The sequence below is a fragment of the Ovis aries genome, chromosome 20 (genome assembly GCF_016772045.2).
Source record: "Ovis aries strain OAR_USU_Benz2616 breed Rambouillet chromosome 20, ARS-UI_Ramb_v3.0, whole genome shotgun sequence".
NCBI classification, from domain to species: Eukaryota; Metazoa; Chordata; class Mammalia; order Artiodactyla; family Bovidae; genus Ovis; species Ovis aries.
This window is the reverse complement of record NC_056073.1, coordinates 27,828,631-27,845,589: the sequence shown is the minus strand read 5'-3', so window position 1 is coordinate 27,845,589 and position 16,959 is coordinate 27,828,631. Positions and strand designations below refer to the sequence as shown.

Genomic DNA, 16,959 nt, shown 5'->3' with positions numbered 1-16,959 from the left:
GACGTCAGCGCTGTTACGATATTAGCTGAGCTCAGCCAGGTTACTTAGCTTGCTCAAGGCACAGAGGTAGGGAGGTGAGAGGCCATAATTTGCACTGAGATTTGTGAGTTTCAGAGTCACGCTCTCCAACAGAAATACCATGTGAGCCACATGTGCAATTTTAAGTTCCAGTAGCCATATTTTTTATAAGTGAAACTAATTGTTGTTGTTGTTCCATCACTGCAGCAGGCCAGGCCTCCCTATCCCTCACCGTCTCCTGGAGTTTGCTCAAGTTCATGTTCATTGCGTCAGTGATACCATCCAGCCATCTCATCCTCTGGCGCCTTCTTTTCCTTCTGCCCTCCATCTTTCCCAGCACTAGGGACTTTTCTAATGAGTCGCCTGTTCACATCAGATGACTAAAATACTAGAGCTTCAGCTTCAGTATCAGTTCTTTCAGTGAATATTCAGGGTTGATCTCCGTTAAGACTGGCTGGTTTGATCTCCTTGCTCTCCAAGGGACTTAAAGGAGTCTTCCCCAGCACCACAGTTCAAAGGCATCAATTCTTTGGCATTCTGCCTTTATTACGGTCCAACTCTCACAACTGTACGTGATCACTGGAAAGACTATAGCTTTGACTATACAGACCTTTGTCGGCAGAGTAATGCCTCTGCTTTGCAACACACTGACCAGGTTTGTCATCACGTTCCTGCCAAGAAGCAGTCATCTTCTGATTTCAAGGCTGCAGTCACCATCCACAGTGATTTTGGAGCCCGAGAGGAAATCTGTCACTACTTCCACCTTTTCCCTTTCCATCTGCCATGCAGTAATGGTGCCGGATGCCATGATCTTTTTTTAATATTTAGTCTTAAGCCAGCTCTTCCACTCTTCTCCTTCATCCTCATCAAGAGGCTCTTTAGCTCCCCTTCACTTTCTGCCATTAGAGTGCTGTCATCTGTCTATCTGAGGTTGTTGATGTTTCTCCTGCCTGTCTTGATTCCGGCTTGTAACTCATCCAGCCTAGCGGTTCTCATGATGTGCTCAGCATATGGATTAAACAAGCAGGGTGACAGGAAACTAATATTTAGCCCCAAACATTACCAATGTGTGTAATTGGTAGAAAAAATTAGTCATGAGACATTTTACATTCTTCTTATTTGGCGCTAAAGTCTTTGAAGGGGCTTCGAGGGTGGCTCAGTGGTGAAGAATCCACCTGCCAAGGCATGGGTTCCATCCGTGGGTCGTGAAGATACCCTGGAGACGGGCATGGCGACCCACTCTAGTGTTCTTGCCTGGAGAATTCCATGGACAGAGGAGCCTGGTGGCCTACAGTCCGTGGGGCTGCAAAGAGTTGGACATGACTGAGCAAGTAAACAACAACAAAGTCTGAAATCAGGGCGTATTTTACACATACGGCACACTTCATTTGGGACCGGCCACATTCAATGCCCAGCAGCCTTGGGCATTTGGAGGCTCTTGTGCTGGACAGCACAGCTCCAGGGACTGCACTTTGGGGGCAGGGGCTGGAGGTGGGGGGAAGGGAAGTTGATACACAAAGTAGCTGGAGTGGAAAGGGAGTGAGACAGGGTGGAGGGCTGATCTCCAGTGGGGTTATGGGAGGTGTTTTCCTTGGTTTTATACACAGATGCATGTGAGTGGATGAAGACCCATGACTGTCTGATCCCCTTGTCCTGGCTGGGAGTTCAGGAAGGGCACGTGGCTAGAAGCCAGGAGACTTGAGCTGACTGCAGCCTTGCCGCTTTCTAGCTCTGTGACTCAGGAAAAGTCGCTTTACCTTTCACTTTACGTTTCCTATAATCATCACCTGCCCTCAAGGGCTGTTATCAGATTGGATGTAATAATACGAAAATACTAAGCCTTAGATAAATGTGGTTGAACCTGTTTATCTTTTTTTTTATTAATTGAGTTTTATAAATTGTACCAACACAGATCACTTGTATTATGCTTTCTTACCTTCTCCTTGCTGCAGTTAAAAGCTTAAATGGAAGTACATTGTTACCTCCAGTGGGGATGCTGACTCTGGGAGGTGGTGGGGGCAGAGTTCAGGAAAGACCAGGCAGAGTCAAGGAGGTGAGACAAGGAAAGGAGGGCAGAGGAGGGGACCTGGTGAGTGATCATGACACCTGCAGCACTGAGCAGAGCCCCCGGAACAATCTCCCGGAAGTGAGCACTCCCACTCCAGCTGGACTTTGCCGCTGTGTGCACACCTCAGAGCCAGTTTATGGCTACCACCTGCTCAGCCGGACAGGAAGCAAGGTCTCCTCCCCAACTCTCCCCACCCCACAGCGGTCAAGGGAAGGATTCCAGGAAACCCCATCTCCCTGTGACCTCATGGTGTGCTCTGTTCCCCACCCCAGGGGCGGGAAGGACTAGGACGAGGGGAGACTGGGCTGCCAGGCTGCTGTTGGGGAAATGCTGGGTAATTCGAGATGCCCTGGAGTTTGAACCCACTCAGCTGATAAGTGGTGGCCGGGACTCTGGGAAGCACAAGAGGTGGAGCCAGGTGGCTTTTCTGTCCGGACACTCCTGCCTTCCCCTCTCTCAGCCTCCCATTCCTTTCCTCTGTGACTCATGTAAAGTGATTCAGTTTCAGGGAAAGAGGGTTCATGTGGACTGAGCAGAGGTCTGAGAGGACAGGCTGGGGAAGACACCGTGATGCCCACGACCCCCTCCCACAAAGCGGCTGCCTGTTCCAAGTGCAAAGGGCCCCTGGAGGATGCAGTGACCGCTGCCTGCGGACACACCTTCTGCCGGCTGTGCCTTCCTCCGCCCTCCCAGATGGGGGCCCAGCCCTCCGGCAGGGTCCTTCTCTGTGCCCTCTGTGAGGAGAAGGAGCCGAGTGAGACCCTCCTGGTCCCCGTGCCCTTGGGCCCTCTTGGGGAGACTTACTGCGAGGAGCACGGCGAGAAGATCTACTTCTTCTGCGAGAATGACGCTGAGTTCCTCTGCGTGTTCTGCCGGGAGGGTCCCTCCCACCAAGCCCACGTCGTGGGCTTCCTGGACGAGGCCATCCAGCCTTACCGGGTAAGAGGCGTGGGGTCAGCTCGGGCCATCTGGGGCAGGACAGTGTCCCGAGTGGTGAAGGGGATGGAGCGGAGAGCTCCAGGAAGAGCCGTGGCTGGATATGGCCATGGTCCATATCAGGAGACCAACCCCAGGCTGCTGGGACCTGGGGCAGCCCCTGGATGAGTGGGACGTAGTTCTTTCCACTTGGAGGTGTGGCCGTTCAGTCTTGGAGAACTTCAGCTCCAGCCCTGAGGGGAACCCACAGTGACGGAGCACAGAGCAGTGTAGCCACGGCTTCACTGGGAAGGAGAGAGAGCAGCTGTCCTCCTGCAGGTCACGGGCAGGGTGGCCTTGGTCTCCCCAGATCCAGACTGGGTATGGGACCTAGCAAGGCCCCGACGGCTGGGGCTCAGAGGGGAGGCAGGATGGGGAGGTCATCCTACAAGCGCTGCTCTTCTTTTCGAGAAGCAGGGTGTGGCAGTACAGTAGCCCCTCTGGTCCTGGGGACGCTATCCACTCCTATCTGCCCCTCAGGTCCCTCTTGTCACCCAGTCACCAGGTCTGGAAGTGGCCTCCCTGGAAGCATCTCTCCTCTTTCCCTCGGCACTATCCCCACAACCACCACGGAATCCAGGCTGTCCCCGTCTGTCACCCAGAGGCTCCATCAAGGGCCCTGTGTGCGCTCTCACCTCTCCAGTCACCCTCCAGTCTGCTTCGAGGCAGAGCCTCCCAAATCGCAAAGCCCGTCACGCCGCTCCCCTGCTCACAACCACCCTGTGGATCCTGACTCTGTGTCTGAAGAAAGCTCGTGCCTTTAGCATTCAAGGCCACTTGCATTCAGGGTCCTGCCTTTATCTGTCAGCCACCTTCTCCAGGCACAATGTGTCCAGACAGACTGACCGTTATGTACCTGCTGTTTGCTGGGTTAACACTCTTTCCTGCTTCTAATACTTCTCAGTGGTTTCTTCTTCTTGGAAAGCTTTCCACTCCCCTCACTCTCCCCCCCACCCACCTTAGTGGTGGTTTTTTGGGTTTTGTATTGGGCTATAGCCAACTAACAATGTTGTGATAGTTTTAGGTGAACAGTGAAGGGACTCAACCATACATATACATGTATCCATTCTTCCCCAAACTCCCCTCCCATGCGGACTTCCACATAGCATTGAGCAGAGTCCCATGTGCTTTACAGCAGGTCCTTGTTGGTTACCCATTTTCAATATAGCAGTGTGTACTATATATATATATAAATATTTATATTGTATATATTAAAAAAATATATATATATATACTGCTGCTGCTGCTGCTAAGTCACTTCAGTCGTGTCCAACTCTGTGCGACCCCATAGACGGCAGCCCACCAGGCTCCCCCATCCCTGGGATTCTCCAGGCAAGAACACTGGAGTGGGTTGCCATTTCCTTCTCCAATGCATGAAAGTGAAAAGTGAAAGTGAAGTCTCTCAGTCGTGTCCGACTCGTAGCGACCCCATGGACTGCAGCCTACCAGGCTCCTCCTATATATATTTAAATATAGCAGTGTTGATCCCCAAATCCCTAACTATCCCTTCACCCCACCCTTCCCCCTGCCAGCAACCGTAAGTTCACTCTCTAAGTCTGCTTCACTCTTCTCTTTTTTTAAAGCCATTTTACCAAATTTTAAGTGTACAGTTCAGAGGCATTAAATACCTTCCTCCCTGTCTCTTACCCAACTGGAAATGTGTCTTTCATGGCCCATTGTAACTGGTAGCTGCTTTCTACCCCCTTCCCTTGTCCCTGCAGGCAGAACTGTCCCCTCTGCTGTGCACCCACCTCACTGTGTACACACCTCGATTGTTGCGTTTGTGTCTGTTTCATTCACCTTTCACAGACTCCATCTCTACATGGTGGTCTTTTTTTTTTTTTTTTTTTTTTCATTTTTGAGCTGAGCAGCATGGCTTGTGTGATCTTACTTGCCCAACCGGGGATCAAACTCAGGGCCCAGGCAGTGAGAGTGACAAGTCCCAACCACTAGACCACCAGGAAAGTCCTGATAGTGGTCTTTTACAGACAAGAACTGGGTCTTTTTTTACCTTTGACTTCTTCAGCACATGACGATGTGCCGGGAACATGGTAGACAATTGAGTCGAATCATGAACTAAGCCACCTCTTTCTTCCTATTCTTCCCTCCGCAGGACCGTCTCAGGAGTCGGCTGGAAGCTCTGAGCACAGAGAGAGATGAGATCGACAACATGAAGAGCCGGGAAGCCCAGAAGCTCCAAGTGCTCCTGGTAAAGGCCACAGCCCCATAGACTGTCTTCTCCTTTGGGGATTTTCTTTTCTCATTGTTTGTTCATTTTCAACTCTGTTTATTTTCATCTCAGTTTTCACGCAGATTTCTATTTGGTTGTTTTCCAAATACAGTTTTGCAGTTCTTTTTTTTTTTTTCCTCCTTCAAATTAAGTTTTTTCCTGTTTTCCCCATGTCTTTAAACCTTACTGTTAGTATCTGAAGGTTATGTGATATTTAATTTCTTTTAACCCTTCATCTCGGTAACTTATTTTCTTGTGAGTTTTCCTGTGGTTCTCACATTCGGGGGTCCCACATCTGGGGTGGCTCCAGTGAGCACCTTTCTTTGTTTATTCCGAGGGGGCAGGGTGGGAGACAGTCCACACGGGAGGGAGGGCCATGTGATCAGTCAGTATCTGGATGGAGCCCTGGCCTCTCAGTCTGATCGCTCTTCTGGATCCTGCTCTTAATAACTTCTGGTCCTGAGAAGTTCCCCAAGTTTTCCATCATCTCCGTCGGACATTTTAAGGATTCTTGTAACCTTTGAGAACTTTTGGTTGTCTGCATTAGATAGCTTTTAGGAATAAGTATAATTTTGTTCTGAATCATCAAATAACCACCTAGCATCCACAAATAAAATATCTCACAGAGACATTTGTGGCAGAACAGTCTCATAAGAAATCCTGGTTTTCTTCATTTAGAACACCCCACCCCATATATCATATAATAACGTTATTTGTAGAGTGTGATTATTTTCTATATATTTATTTTTGGCTGCACTGGGTCTTCGTTGCTGTGTGCAGGTTTTCTCTAGATGCGGTGGTCGGGGGCTGCTCTCTAGCTTCAGTGTGTGGACTTCTCTTTGCAGTGGCTTCCCCTGTTGTGGAGCATGGGCTTAGTTGCACTGTGGCATGTAGGATCCTCCCTGACCAGGGACTGAACCCATGTCCCCTGCATTGGCAGGCAGACTTCCAACCACTGGACCACCAGGGAAACCCTGTATTTATTTTCTTAATATTTGAAAGTGTTTTTCTGGTTTGCACAAATTTCTGATGTGGTAATCCTCCACTTTAATGAATAAGGCATGTATATGGCCAGAATTACTATTTTGCTTTTCTTTTTTTTAAGGGTGCATTTTCTCCTTCCATCCCAGCTTTTATTAAGGTATACTTGAGAAATAAAAATGCATATGCTTAAGCTATGCAACATGATGTTTTGACCAATGTATACATTGTTTACTGTAACTTTAAGGTAGTTTTGGTAGAATTAGGTGATTTTAGTCTTTTATCTCTAGTCTCACTGCTTCCTTCTTAGCACTCCTTTGACTCTGCAAAAGCAATATCAGTTTGGATTTGCTATTTAATCCAGTAGCTATTTAAAATGATCCTAAATTCAATTTTCTTGCAGCTATATAGTACTTATTAGTTATGTATTAACTGATATTTTTATTGTCATTCCCAGTGCTGAGAAAATATGACCTATAGGATTTCTGCTGTAGGATTTCATAAAGTTAATGATACATTTTTAGGCCTAAAACCTTGCAATATTAAAACAATACTCTGTAGTATTTGAATATTATGTCCATATTCTGATAAGTGCTCAAAAATGCTTTTCATAAGTCTATCTGACTAGTCAAACTTTAGAATAAAGTTATTTAACACGTGTTTATTTGTTTTTAAAACTCACTTTATTTAAACAAAAAGTTTACCCATTTCTCCCACTTGGAAATCCTGTTAGGGGTTTTCTTAGCAGACTCTGGGGCAGCTTGTTGTCTGGTGTCTGTTGCCTGGCTGGGAAGAATGGGCAGACTGTTCTTATTCACCTCCCTGGCTTGCCTCTGCCTCTGCCTCTGCACAAGGGCATTTGGGGTCAAGGTTGAGGAATCCCAGAATATCAGAGCTGGAAGTGGTTCTGGCATCTTCTAATCCAAGATCCATCTTGCCAGCCATTATTTTTCAGAGCAGAAATTTCATGTCCAGAAAAGTGATACTCCCAAGGCCACATGGCAAAGTCCAAGTTCATGATGAAGTAACTAAAACCTGGTTCTCTTAACCCTTAATCCATTGCTCTTCCCATTACAGTCTGTCTACCTGAAAGCACTGCCTTCATATAGGAACCTTGGGGCCAGAAAATGTATACCAGTGTCTGCACGCTAGGACTGATCACAAGGCTGACCCTGAGGACAGTGGGCTGATAGTGTGGCAGTATCTGGCTCCCTTCCATCTCTTTTCTTGTGCTACAAAGTTCTCCAGGAGGATATCCACACTATGGAATCTCTGACCAAAGAGAGAGAGTTTGGGGACAGGAAGATCTCCAGCATTTCTGAACTCCCATCAAAACATGCCCTGTAGATGGCGACCTCGGTGGCTAAGACCAACATCACATGGTTCTTCTCTCATACAGTGCGTGCATGTTCAGTCATGGACATGACCCCATGAACTGTAGCCCACCAGGCTTCTCTGTCCGTGGGATTTTCACAGCAAGAATACTGGAGTGGGTTGCCATTTCCTTCTCCAAGGGATCTTCCCGACCCAAGGATCGAACCTGGGTCTCCTGCATTGCAGGTGGATTCTTTACCACTTGAGCCAGTAGGGAAGCCCTCTCTTCTCATAAGTTGTGCTCTAATCACAGCCTCCTCTAGCTTCAGTTGCTCTCTAAGAGATCATCTCCACCTGACTCTAGAGATGGTATGGGAGGGTTAGGATGGTACTGCAGATGTGGAAGTATGTTTGAAAATCCTGGCTCTGAGAGCATGATGGACATTATTATTAGAATCTCTAGGTGAGATGAGAGCATGACTCTCATCCTTGGTAAGTTTATCCTGACACCTACCTACTTGTATTAATACCATAATATTATTTGGGAGGATGAATCTTGAAACTACTTACTCCCTGTCCCTTTTAATCAACAGTAAGGATATAGATGAGGCTTTGGGAACCCAGCTCTGTGAGTTTCTCGCTAACCATACCTGTCTTTCTACCCCTTGCAGACTCAGATTGAAAGCAAGAAGCAGCAGGTGGAAGCAGCTTTTGAGAGGCTGCAGCAGGAGCTGGGGAAACAGCAGCACCTCCTGCTGGCCAGGCTGACGGAGCTGGAGCAGCAGATATGGAAGGAGAGGGATGAGTATCTCTCCAAACTCTCTGAGGAAGTGGCCCGGCTGGGAGCCCAGGTCAAGGAGCTGGAGGAGAAGTGTCAGCAGCCAGCAAGTGAGCTTCTGCAAGTGAGAGACACCCCACCAGCTCATGGGATAGGAGAGGGAGCCCACAGGAAGGGGACACCATGCTGGGGGCTGGAAGATGCTGGAGAGAGACAGGAAAGGGAAGCGGAGATGATGTGTAATGAGAGGGACTGATGGTTATTGGGTTCCTTTGGCCCAAGGAGGTTACAGAGATGAAGTCCCAGAAGGGCTGGATGACTTTCCCATGTCACATATGGTGGTCATGCCAAAGGCTCTGGAGTCTGATGGTCTTGGGCTTCAGTGTCAGCTCTGCCGGCTATGTGACTCTGGCAAATCTCATAACCTCTCTAAACATGGGGAGATAATAGTACCTCCCTCATGGGGTTGTTGCAAAGACCATTAAAAAAATTTCATGCAAAATGCTTATCATAGTCCCTGGCTCACTGAAAGGACAGTGCCTGTTGTGATTATCACTACGTTATTCTGTCTCATATCTTCTGGCTGGTAACACAAGGCCTGGTCCCTGCTGTCCACCGTCTCCTAATGGTTGGAAGCAGAACACACTCGTAGGATGAGGCTGAGACAGAGGACCAGCTAATGAACTGACAACACAGTCCCACATGAGTAAGGAGGCATGATGTAAATGAACAGTCTATGAGTAGGTGATTAAACAGATCAGCTCTCTGGAGGGGACAGTTTTGAGCTGATATGAAAAGGAAGAAAGGATGTACAGAAGCCCTGATGGGAAGGATGTATGGAAACTAAGTGCATTTTTTTTTCTTTTGTAGGATGTCAGAGTCAACCAGAGCAGGTAGGCCCCACTATCCCTGCTCTGCACTTGACAGTGAGACTGAAGGGGGAGAGGCACGCATTGTGGGACTGAAGGTGCAGGGTCCTACACCTTGCACCCACATGTGGTTACACAGAGAAGCAAAAGCACTTCGATAGACACACTCTGTCATCCCCTCACACATAAACAGCCCCAATTTACTCAGGTCTGTATGCTAAGGCTCCTTTTTAAACTGGTATTGGGGACACATTTTCTTCCCTCTTAGAAGTGAAGTTATAAATAATAATCATGGGGAATTCCCTGGCATAGAACTCCATGCTCTCACTGTCTAGGGCCTGGGTTCAATGGCTGATAGGGAAACTAAAACCCCACCAGCCATGTGGCAAGGCCAAAATAGTAATAATTTAAAAAATTAAATAATAATTATGTTGAACTGATCCAGGAACATCTTATTTAATTCCTGAAATTATTAGTGTTTGAGTCAGTATTTAACACCATGTAAAATGTCAGTCAAAGGGGAAATATTTAGTACAGAATATGAGAAGCACGAAACTTGGGAAGACCAGTCTATTCTTTCAATCATTTTTCCCACTCAACTTAGACACAGTGACTAGGGAAGAGTTCTCATATATTGTTGCCCATGTGTGTGTAGGGGGGCTGAACTCAGGTGCCCACGAATCAGGAAGTTCTCTAAACACACTTCCAAAGAATGTCGGAGATTTAGATCTAGAAGAGTTTTTCTGAGGTTTTCATGTCTGATGAAGAAGCTAAGACCTAGAGGAGAAGTGCTTGTCAGTCACACAGAGATTGACAAGCAAAGACTGAGCTGGAACCAGCACTGAGGGCTTTCTCGCTGCTGCTGCCCTGTAGGATTTCTTTCAACTCCTTTTTTCATCCCTCTTCAACCCCTTTCCCTTTGTACCAAACATCACGCAAATTAGATCGGTTAAGGCTGTTTTTCAAATGGCACTGTACCGCCCTCTAGAGATTAATAGGGGTGGTGATCTTATCCCTTTTGGTCCCCAGGGGTACATTCTCTTAAAGCACCTGTATCTAATTCCTGAGGAGTGGTTACCATTAGTTCCTCTTAGGTCTAGCTGAAACCCTTCTTGCTTTAATAACTCCACATTTCCAGCAAAGATAAGAGATGTCACTCAATCTAATTCACCACAGATGCCAAGATTCTTGAGGCTGATTATAGCCTCATTGGGTCTGGATGACACAAACCTTATTTTTGGAATTAGAACCTAACTGGTTACCAACTTGTCTGCAGGTGTGAGATGAAGACTTTTGTGAGTCCAGAAGCCATTTCTCCTGACCTTGTCAAAAAGATCCGCGATCTCCACAGGAAAATACTCACCCTCCCAGAGATGATGAGGGTGTTCTCTGGTAAGTGAAAGGGGACAGCAACTTCCCCATTCCCATCAGTTTCCCATCTGCCTTCCATGAAGCTCCATCTTCACCTTCCCAACCTGGCTCAAGACATCTCCCATCCCTTAAGCCTTCCCTTAGTGATCCTACTCTGCCCAGAAAGACCACTCCTTGGAGCATCTCCTCTCCCCAAGGATGGGCACAGCAGAGTCAGGAAGGTGAGGACATCATCTCTCTCACAGCAGAAGCCCCCTTTCTTCTGTCCCTGTCCTCACATTGTTCCCAGGACACACTGCCCTTATTTATTTGAAATAAGAGCTAATAAGTCCTATAAATCTGATAATAATAAGGCTTATAAGAATAAGTCACAGATCTTTCTATTTTTGCTTCCCTCAGAAAATCTGGTGCATCATCTGGAAACAGAATCAGGTAAACACTTGGGGGCTTTGGGAGCCATTGTTTTATTTATCCCTTCGTGCATTCATCCATTCACTCCAAGACAGAAGGACAGAGCAATTAAACTCTAGAGCCTAGTTGTTTGGCTTCTCTGTTCTAGCTTTTGCTAGTTATGAGACACTGGCAAGTCATTAAGCCTCTTTGTCCCACAGTTTTATCTGTAAAATAGAAAATATAATAGTACCCATCCCATAAGTAGTTGAGGGTAAGTGAATTCATGTATGAAAAAACTTAGTATAATATCTGGCACATAGTAAGTACTCAGTTAATGTTAGATGACACATACATATTATTTATTTAAAATACTTATCAAATGCTTGGTCTTTTTTCTAAAACTTGTACTAGACTTTATTGACCTGGACAAATATTATAACAGTTCTTTAAATAGCATTTACTTTTAAGCTTCCCTGGTGATTCAGATGGCAAAGAATTCTCCTGCAATTCAGGAGACCCGGGTTCCATCCCTCGGATGGGAAGATCCCCTGGAGAAAGGAATGGCAACCCACTCCAGTATTCTTGCCTGGAGAATTCCATGGACAGAGGAGCCTGGTGGGCTACAATCCACGGGGTCATGAAGAGTCAGACACGACTTTTAAATTGGTGTTTAATTTAGAAACTATTTCCAAAAGCATCACCTTATTCTGCTTCTCAAATTTAACTTGCAGAAAACTCAACTGGGGGGTCTTACTAAAATGCAGATTCTGATGCAGTAGGTCTGGGTTAGGGCCCAAGATTCTGCATTTCTAACAAGCTCCCAGGCAAGTGATGGTCCTGATTCATGGACCCCACTTTGAGAAGCAAAGCCTTGCAGCACCCCTTGCTGGTCTGGTATAGATGTCATCCTCTGCCTCCTGGAACAAAACTGAGGTTCTGAGAAGCGGGACAATGACAGGCTGCCCAAGGCGGATGCTCTTTCTGCCTCCCAGTCACAGCGCTAGCTCTAGGGGTACTTTTGGTGCCGCCAGTTCTGATGTGCAGCCTTTCTCCTAATAGAGGTCGTCACTCTGGACCCTCAGACCGCCAGCCGGAGCCTGGTCCTCTCCGAGGACAGGAAGTCTGTGAGGTACACCCGGCAGAAGCAGAACCTGCCCGACAGCCCCCTGCGCTTCGAGGGTCTCCCGGTGGTGCTGGGGTCCCCCGGCTTCTCCTCGGGGCGCCATCGCTGGCAGGTGGAGGTGCAGCTGGGGGACGGCGGCGGATGCACGGTGGGGGTGGTCGGGGAGGAGGTGAGAAGGAAGGGGGAGCCGGGCCTGAGCGCCGAGGAGGGCGTCTGGGCGGTGGTCCTCTCCCACCAGCAGTGCTGGGCCAGCACCTCGCCGGGGACCGACCTGCCGCTGAGCGACATCCCGCGCCACGTGGGCGTCGCCCTGGACTACGAGGCGGGGCGCGTGGCCCTGCTGGACGCCGACACCCAGGCGCCCATCTTCACCTTCACCGCCTCCTTCTCCGGCAAAGTCTTTCCCTTCTTCGCTGTCTGGAAAAAGGGTTCCTGCCTTACCTTGAAAGGCTGAAGCAGGCCGTCCAGTGGGCAGTGCGGCGCCCGGGGATCCAGCGCCGACCCCTAGACGGTTCGTTAGGACACGGGATCTCCAAGTCCCTATAGTTTTGTAATTTTTTTTCATTTTATTTATCGTATGTCTTTCAACTCCCAGAAGTCCCTGGTCACCCCGCTGACGCTCCTGCCTTCTGTGCACCCCCGAGGGGAGAACCAGTGATAGGCAGGTTGCTACCAGGGCAACCAAGTGGTGTAGTCAGTGGGTTTTGGGGGGTGAAAAAAAAACTAAGATAAAATTTTTTTAAGTTTCAAAATAACCGTCATGGGAAAAGCCAAAACTGTGTGGAACTTGCACTAAGGTATCCAGTTGACTGTTTTTATTTGGACATACACATGGAGATGCTTCTGCCTCTCTGATCTTAGAGTCTCTTCAGCCAGCCCCAAGTGGACCAGGTCCCTTTTATTTCTGGTCCTTTCTCTTGTAGAGTATGTCCTAATAAAGTGTGCAACCCACCCAGACTCCTGCGTCCGGTGTGTCTAATCAATGCTGATGGGGTGGACAGAAAGGCCAGTGGAATCTCTGTGACCAATACATATCCTGCCCCTTTTACTCAGGACTTGCCTGAGGGTAGGCTAGCCAGACCCCACTGTTCGATAAGAGGTGGCTTGTGTTCAGTTCCAACTCACTTCTTAAACATTTATTATTGTTACTGTTGTTATTGGACTGAGAATCTGACTACACATTCAAGTAAGTTCGCAAAGTATGAATCTCTGTAAAAATGACGATGATCCACACACTACCACCATCACTACCTCCACTATACTTTCTGATTCTAGCTCTCTTTCCTTTCAAGTTTAACACTTATATTCCCATCCTCCCACCCCAACCCTGGAAAAAAATCTACCTTCTTCCCCTATCAGGGTCTCTCTAGTAGAAATCTTTGTACAAGATTACCTTTTGTATCCTATGAGCCCTGTTCCTGAACTATGGGGTCAGATGTTTTCAAGATACTCCAAGTGCTTGTACCCTATGTGAACTGCATTACAAAACTGTAATATGAATCATTGCAATGTAAATAATTACCGCCAGTTTCAGTACATTAATATAAGTCCTTGATACAAAAGAAGCGAATCTGAGGCTCTTTTGTCGTCACAGGCAGAGCCACTCTGTGTCTAACCCAGAAAAAAATCAAATTGTTTGATAGTCCAGCCTAGTACTAGCAGTAGTGAAACGTGAAAGCTGAGTTCTGTTCACGGAGCCGAGGAATGAATTCTGCTAACTCGCCAACACTCACGCAGGCAAAGTTTATTCTAGAAGATAGAGATACAGAGCCCTCAGTATAGACACTGAGAGGGGGTGAAGAGCCCCCAAAAGGCAGGGATTACAGTAGTTTTGTATCTCTACTAGTATTGACCTGTACCTTTTTGGTTGGCTCATGACTTTAATACATGCCATTTTTGACCAACTAGTTTAAATGTCTCAGTGTCCAGTTTGTCAATTTATGGTTTTCTTGGAACCCCCAGTTTCTCAGTTTCTCCAGACATTGCGACACCATCCCTTGACCCTTTCCCAAGACCCCAGATCATTAGTTAGGGGCTAGATGTCTGATTGGGAGCTAATTGTAGGTAATCGTCTACCTGGAGTTTTTCTCCTTGATAAACTGGACAGCAGCTAATGATTGTCTTGTCCTGGGTCTGAATGTTTTATGACCGTCCAGACCAGGGAAGCATTCCTCTGAATGCCTGGAAATTGAGTGAGAGGCTTACTTAAGAAGAGAAAATTTAAATTTAATAAAAATGAATTGAAGTCTCAAAGTCTTATACTGTCTAGCAATTTCTGCCTCAGTCGTATTACCTAATGTTTATTATAAAAGCAGTATCAATATATACTCCTGGTTTTTCAAAGATTTAAACATTTTCAGAGAGTGAAAAGTCCCACTCTCCTCACTTTCTCTTATCACATCTCATAAAATTCTGGTTAAACATTTTGTGTATACTACCAGTTTTGTAGACAAGTGTATTTAACTTTTTTTTAATGAACTTATGAGATTATTCCATAAATACTCTTTGCAATGCCCCTCTCAAAGAAAAATGATATGCAACACATGCCTCATTGTAACATTTGTCAAATATTACCCAAATCAAAAGCTATTTTTCAAAAATACATATCTTCCTTTGAACATTTTGACAAACCTGTGAAGTACAGAGGACTTACTTTGTTTTTCTCACCCCATGGCTGAGAAAACTGGCACAAGTTAAAGGAACTGTGTGACGGACTTCTCAGCTGGTCTTTGTAACCTGTGGGAAGTGGAATCCTCAGTTCCTGGTCCTCAGTGCCTCAGGCTGGTGACCTGACGAAGAAGCTCAGACTTTCCAGACAGGTCGATGGGGCTTTGCTTCTCTTCCTCCGTCTTGAACTACTGTTTTAGACGGACAAGACTATTTTTGGTTGAGTATGAAATAGAAAAGAAACAAATGAGTGACTTACACTGTATTTCCAAACCTCTAGTACTTCCCATTTTAGGGTGGACCAGAACTTCCAGATGTTCAAGCTGGTTTTAGAAAAGGCAACGGACCAGAGATCAAATTGCCAACATCCACTGGATCATGGAAAAAGCAAGAGAGTTCCAGAAAAACATCTATTTCTATTTTATTGACTATGCCAAAGCCTTTAACTGTGTGGATCACAATAAACTGTGGAAAATTCTGAAAGAGATGGGAATACCAGACCACCTGACCTGCCTCTTGAGAAACCTGTATGCAGGTCAGGAAGCAACAGTTAGAACTGGACATGGAACAACAGACTGGTTCCAAATAGGAAAAGGAGTACGTCAAGGTTGTATATTGTCACCCTGCTTATTTAACTTCTATGCAGAGTACATCATGAGAAATGCTGGGCTGGAAGAAGCACAAGCTGGAATCAAGATTGCCGGGAGAAATACCAATAATCTCAGATATGCAGATGACACCACCCTTATGGCAGAAAGTGAAGAGGAACTGAAAAGCCTCCTGACGAAAGTGAAAGAGGAGAGTGAAAAAGTTGGCTTAAAGCTCAACATTCAGAAAACTAAGATCATGGCATCTGGTCCCATCACTTCATGGGAAATAGATGGGGAAAAGGTGAAAACAGTGTCAGACTTTATTTTGGGGGGCTCCAAAATCACTGCAGATGGTGATTGCAACCATGAAATTAAAAGACACTTATTCCTTGGAAGGAAAGTTATGACCAACCTAGATAGTATATTCAAAAGCAGAGACATTACTTTGCCAACAAAGGTCCGTCTCGTCAAGGCTATGGTTTTCCAGTAGTCATGTATGAATGTGAGAGTTGAACTGTGAAGAAGGCTGAGTGCCGAAGAATTGATGCTTTTGAACTGTGATGTTGGAGAAGACTCTTGAGAGTCCCTTGGACTGCAAGGAGATCCAACCAGTCCATTCTGAAGGAGATCAGCCCTGGGATTTCTTTGGAAGGAATGATGCTAAAGCTGAAACTCCAGTACTTTGGCCACCTCATGCGAAGAGTTGACTCATTGGAAAAGACCCTGATGCTGGGAGGGGTTGGGGGCAGGAAGAGAAGGGAACGACAGAGGATGAGATGGCTGGATGGCATCACTGACTCGATAGACATAAGTTTGAGTAGACTCCAGGAGTTGGTGATGGACAGGGAGGCCTGGCATGCTGCAATTCATGGGGTTGCAGAGTCAGACACGACTGAGCAACTGAACTGAACTGAACTGGGCAGACAGAGGGCTGTGGATATGCACATGTGGAGGCTCTCTGCCAAAATAAAATTGCCCTGAAGAAAAGATTCAGAAGCCTGAAGCAAAGGCTTAGGTGTACATAAGACCCAAGGATGAGGACTCGGAGCTGTCTGGAAAAAAGGCAGAGGAAAATAATCCATTTGGTGGCCCCACTGGAAAGTTGGAGAATATCTGTGATGCAGTGTTTGTGCTGTAAAGCCATCCTTTATCTCCTCTATGGGATCTTTGGCACAATCTCCATTGATCTCGATATTTCTGTTAGCACTGCAGTTTTCTGGGAACAAGAGAGTGTTGAGGTCTGTCCACTGCTGAGAGTGTGCTCAGTCGCTCTGTCATGTTCGACTCATTGCGAGTCCGTGGACTGTATCCCACCAGGCTTCTCTGTCCATGGAATTTTCCAGGCAAAATTATTGGAGCAGGTTGCCATTTCCTACTCCAGGGCACGTTCCTAACCCAGGGATTGAACCTGCATCTCACATCTCCTGCGTTGGCAGGTGGATTCTTTACCACTAGCACCTGGGAAGCCCGTCCCCTACTGGGCAGGAGGCAAAAAGAGATCTCACAACTTCCTTACCCATTCCTCTGTTGATGGATGTTTAGGTTGCCTCCATGTCCCAGCTATTGTAAATAGTGCTGCAAT

The 16,959-nt window shown here is 46.7% G+C and overlaps 1 protein-coding gene across 1 annotated transcript; it reads left to right on the top strand.

Moving 5' to 3' along the window:
• Positions 1-2,484: 2,484 nt before the first annotated feature.
• TRIM15 (tripartite motif containing 15) lies at positions 2,485-13,077 on the top strand. The gene is made up of 7 exons (XM_004019003.6): positions 2,485-3,025; positions 5,175-5,270; positions 8,258-8,488; positions 9,235-9,257; positions 10,510-10,625; positions 11,004-11,036; positions 12,057-13,077. Exons 1-7 carry the CDS (start codon positions 2,657-2,659, stop codon positions 12,572-12,574), a joined length of 1,386 nt encoding a protein of 461 aa, XP_004019052.3. The 5' UTR covers positions 2,485-2,656; the 3' UTR covers positions 12,575-13,077.
• The last annotated feature ends 3,882 nt before the right edge of the window (positions 13,078-16,959 follow it).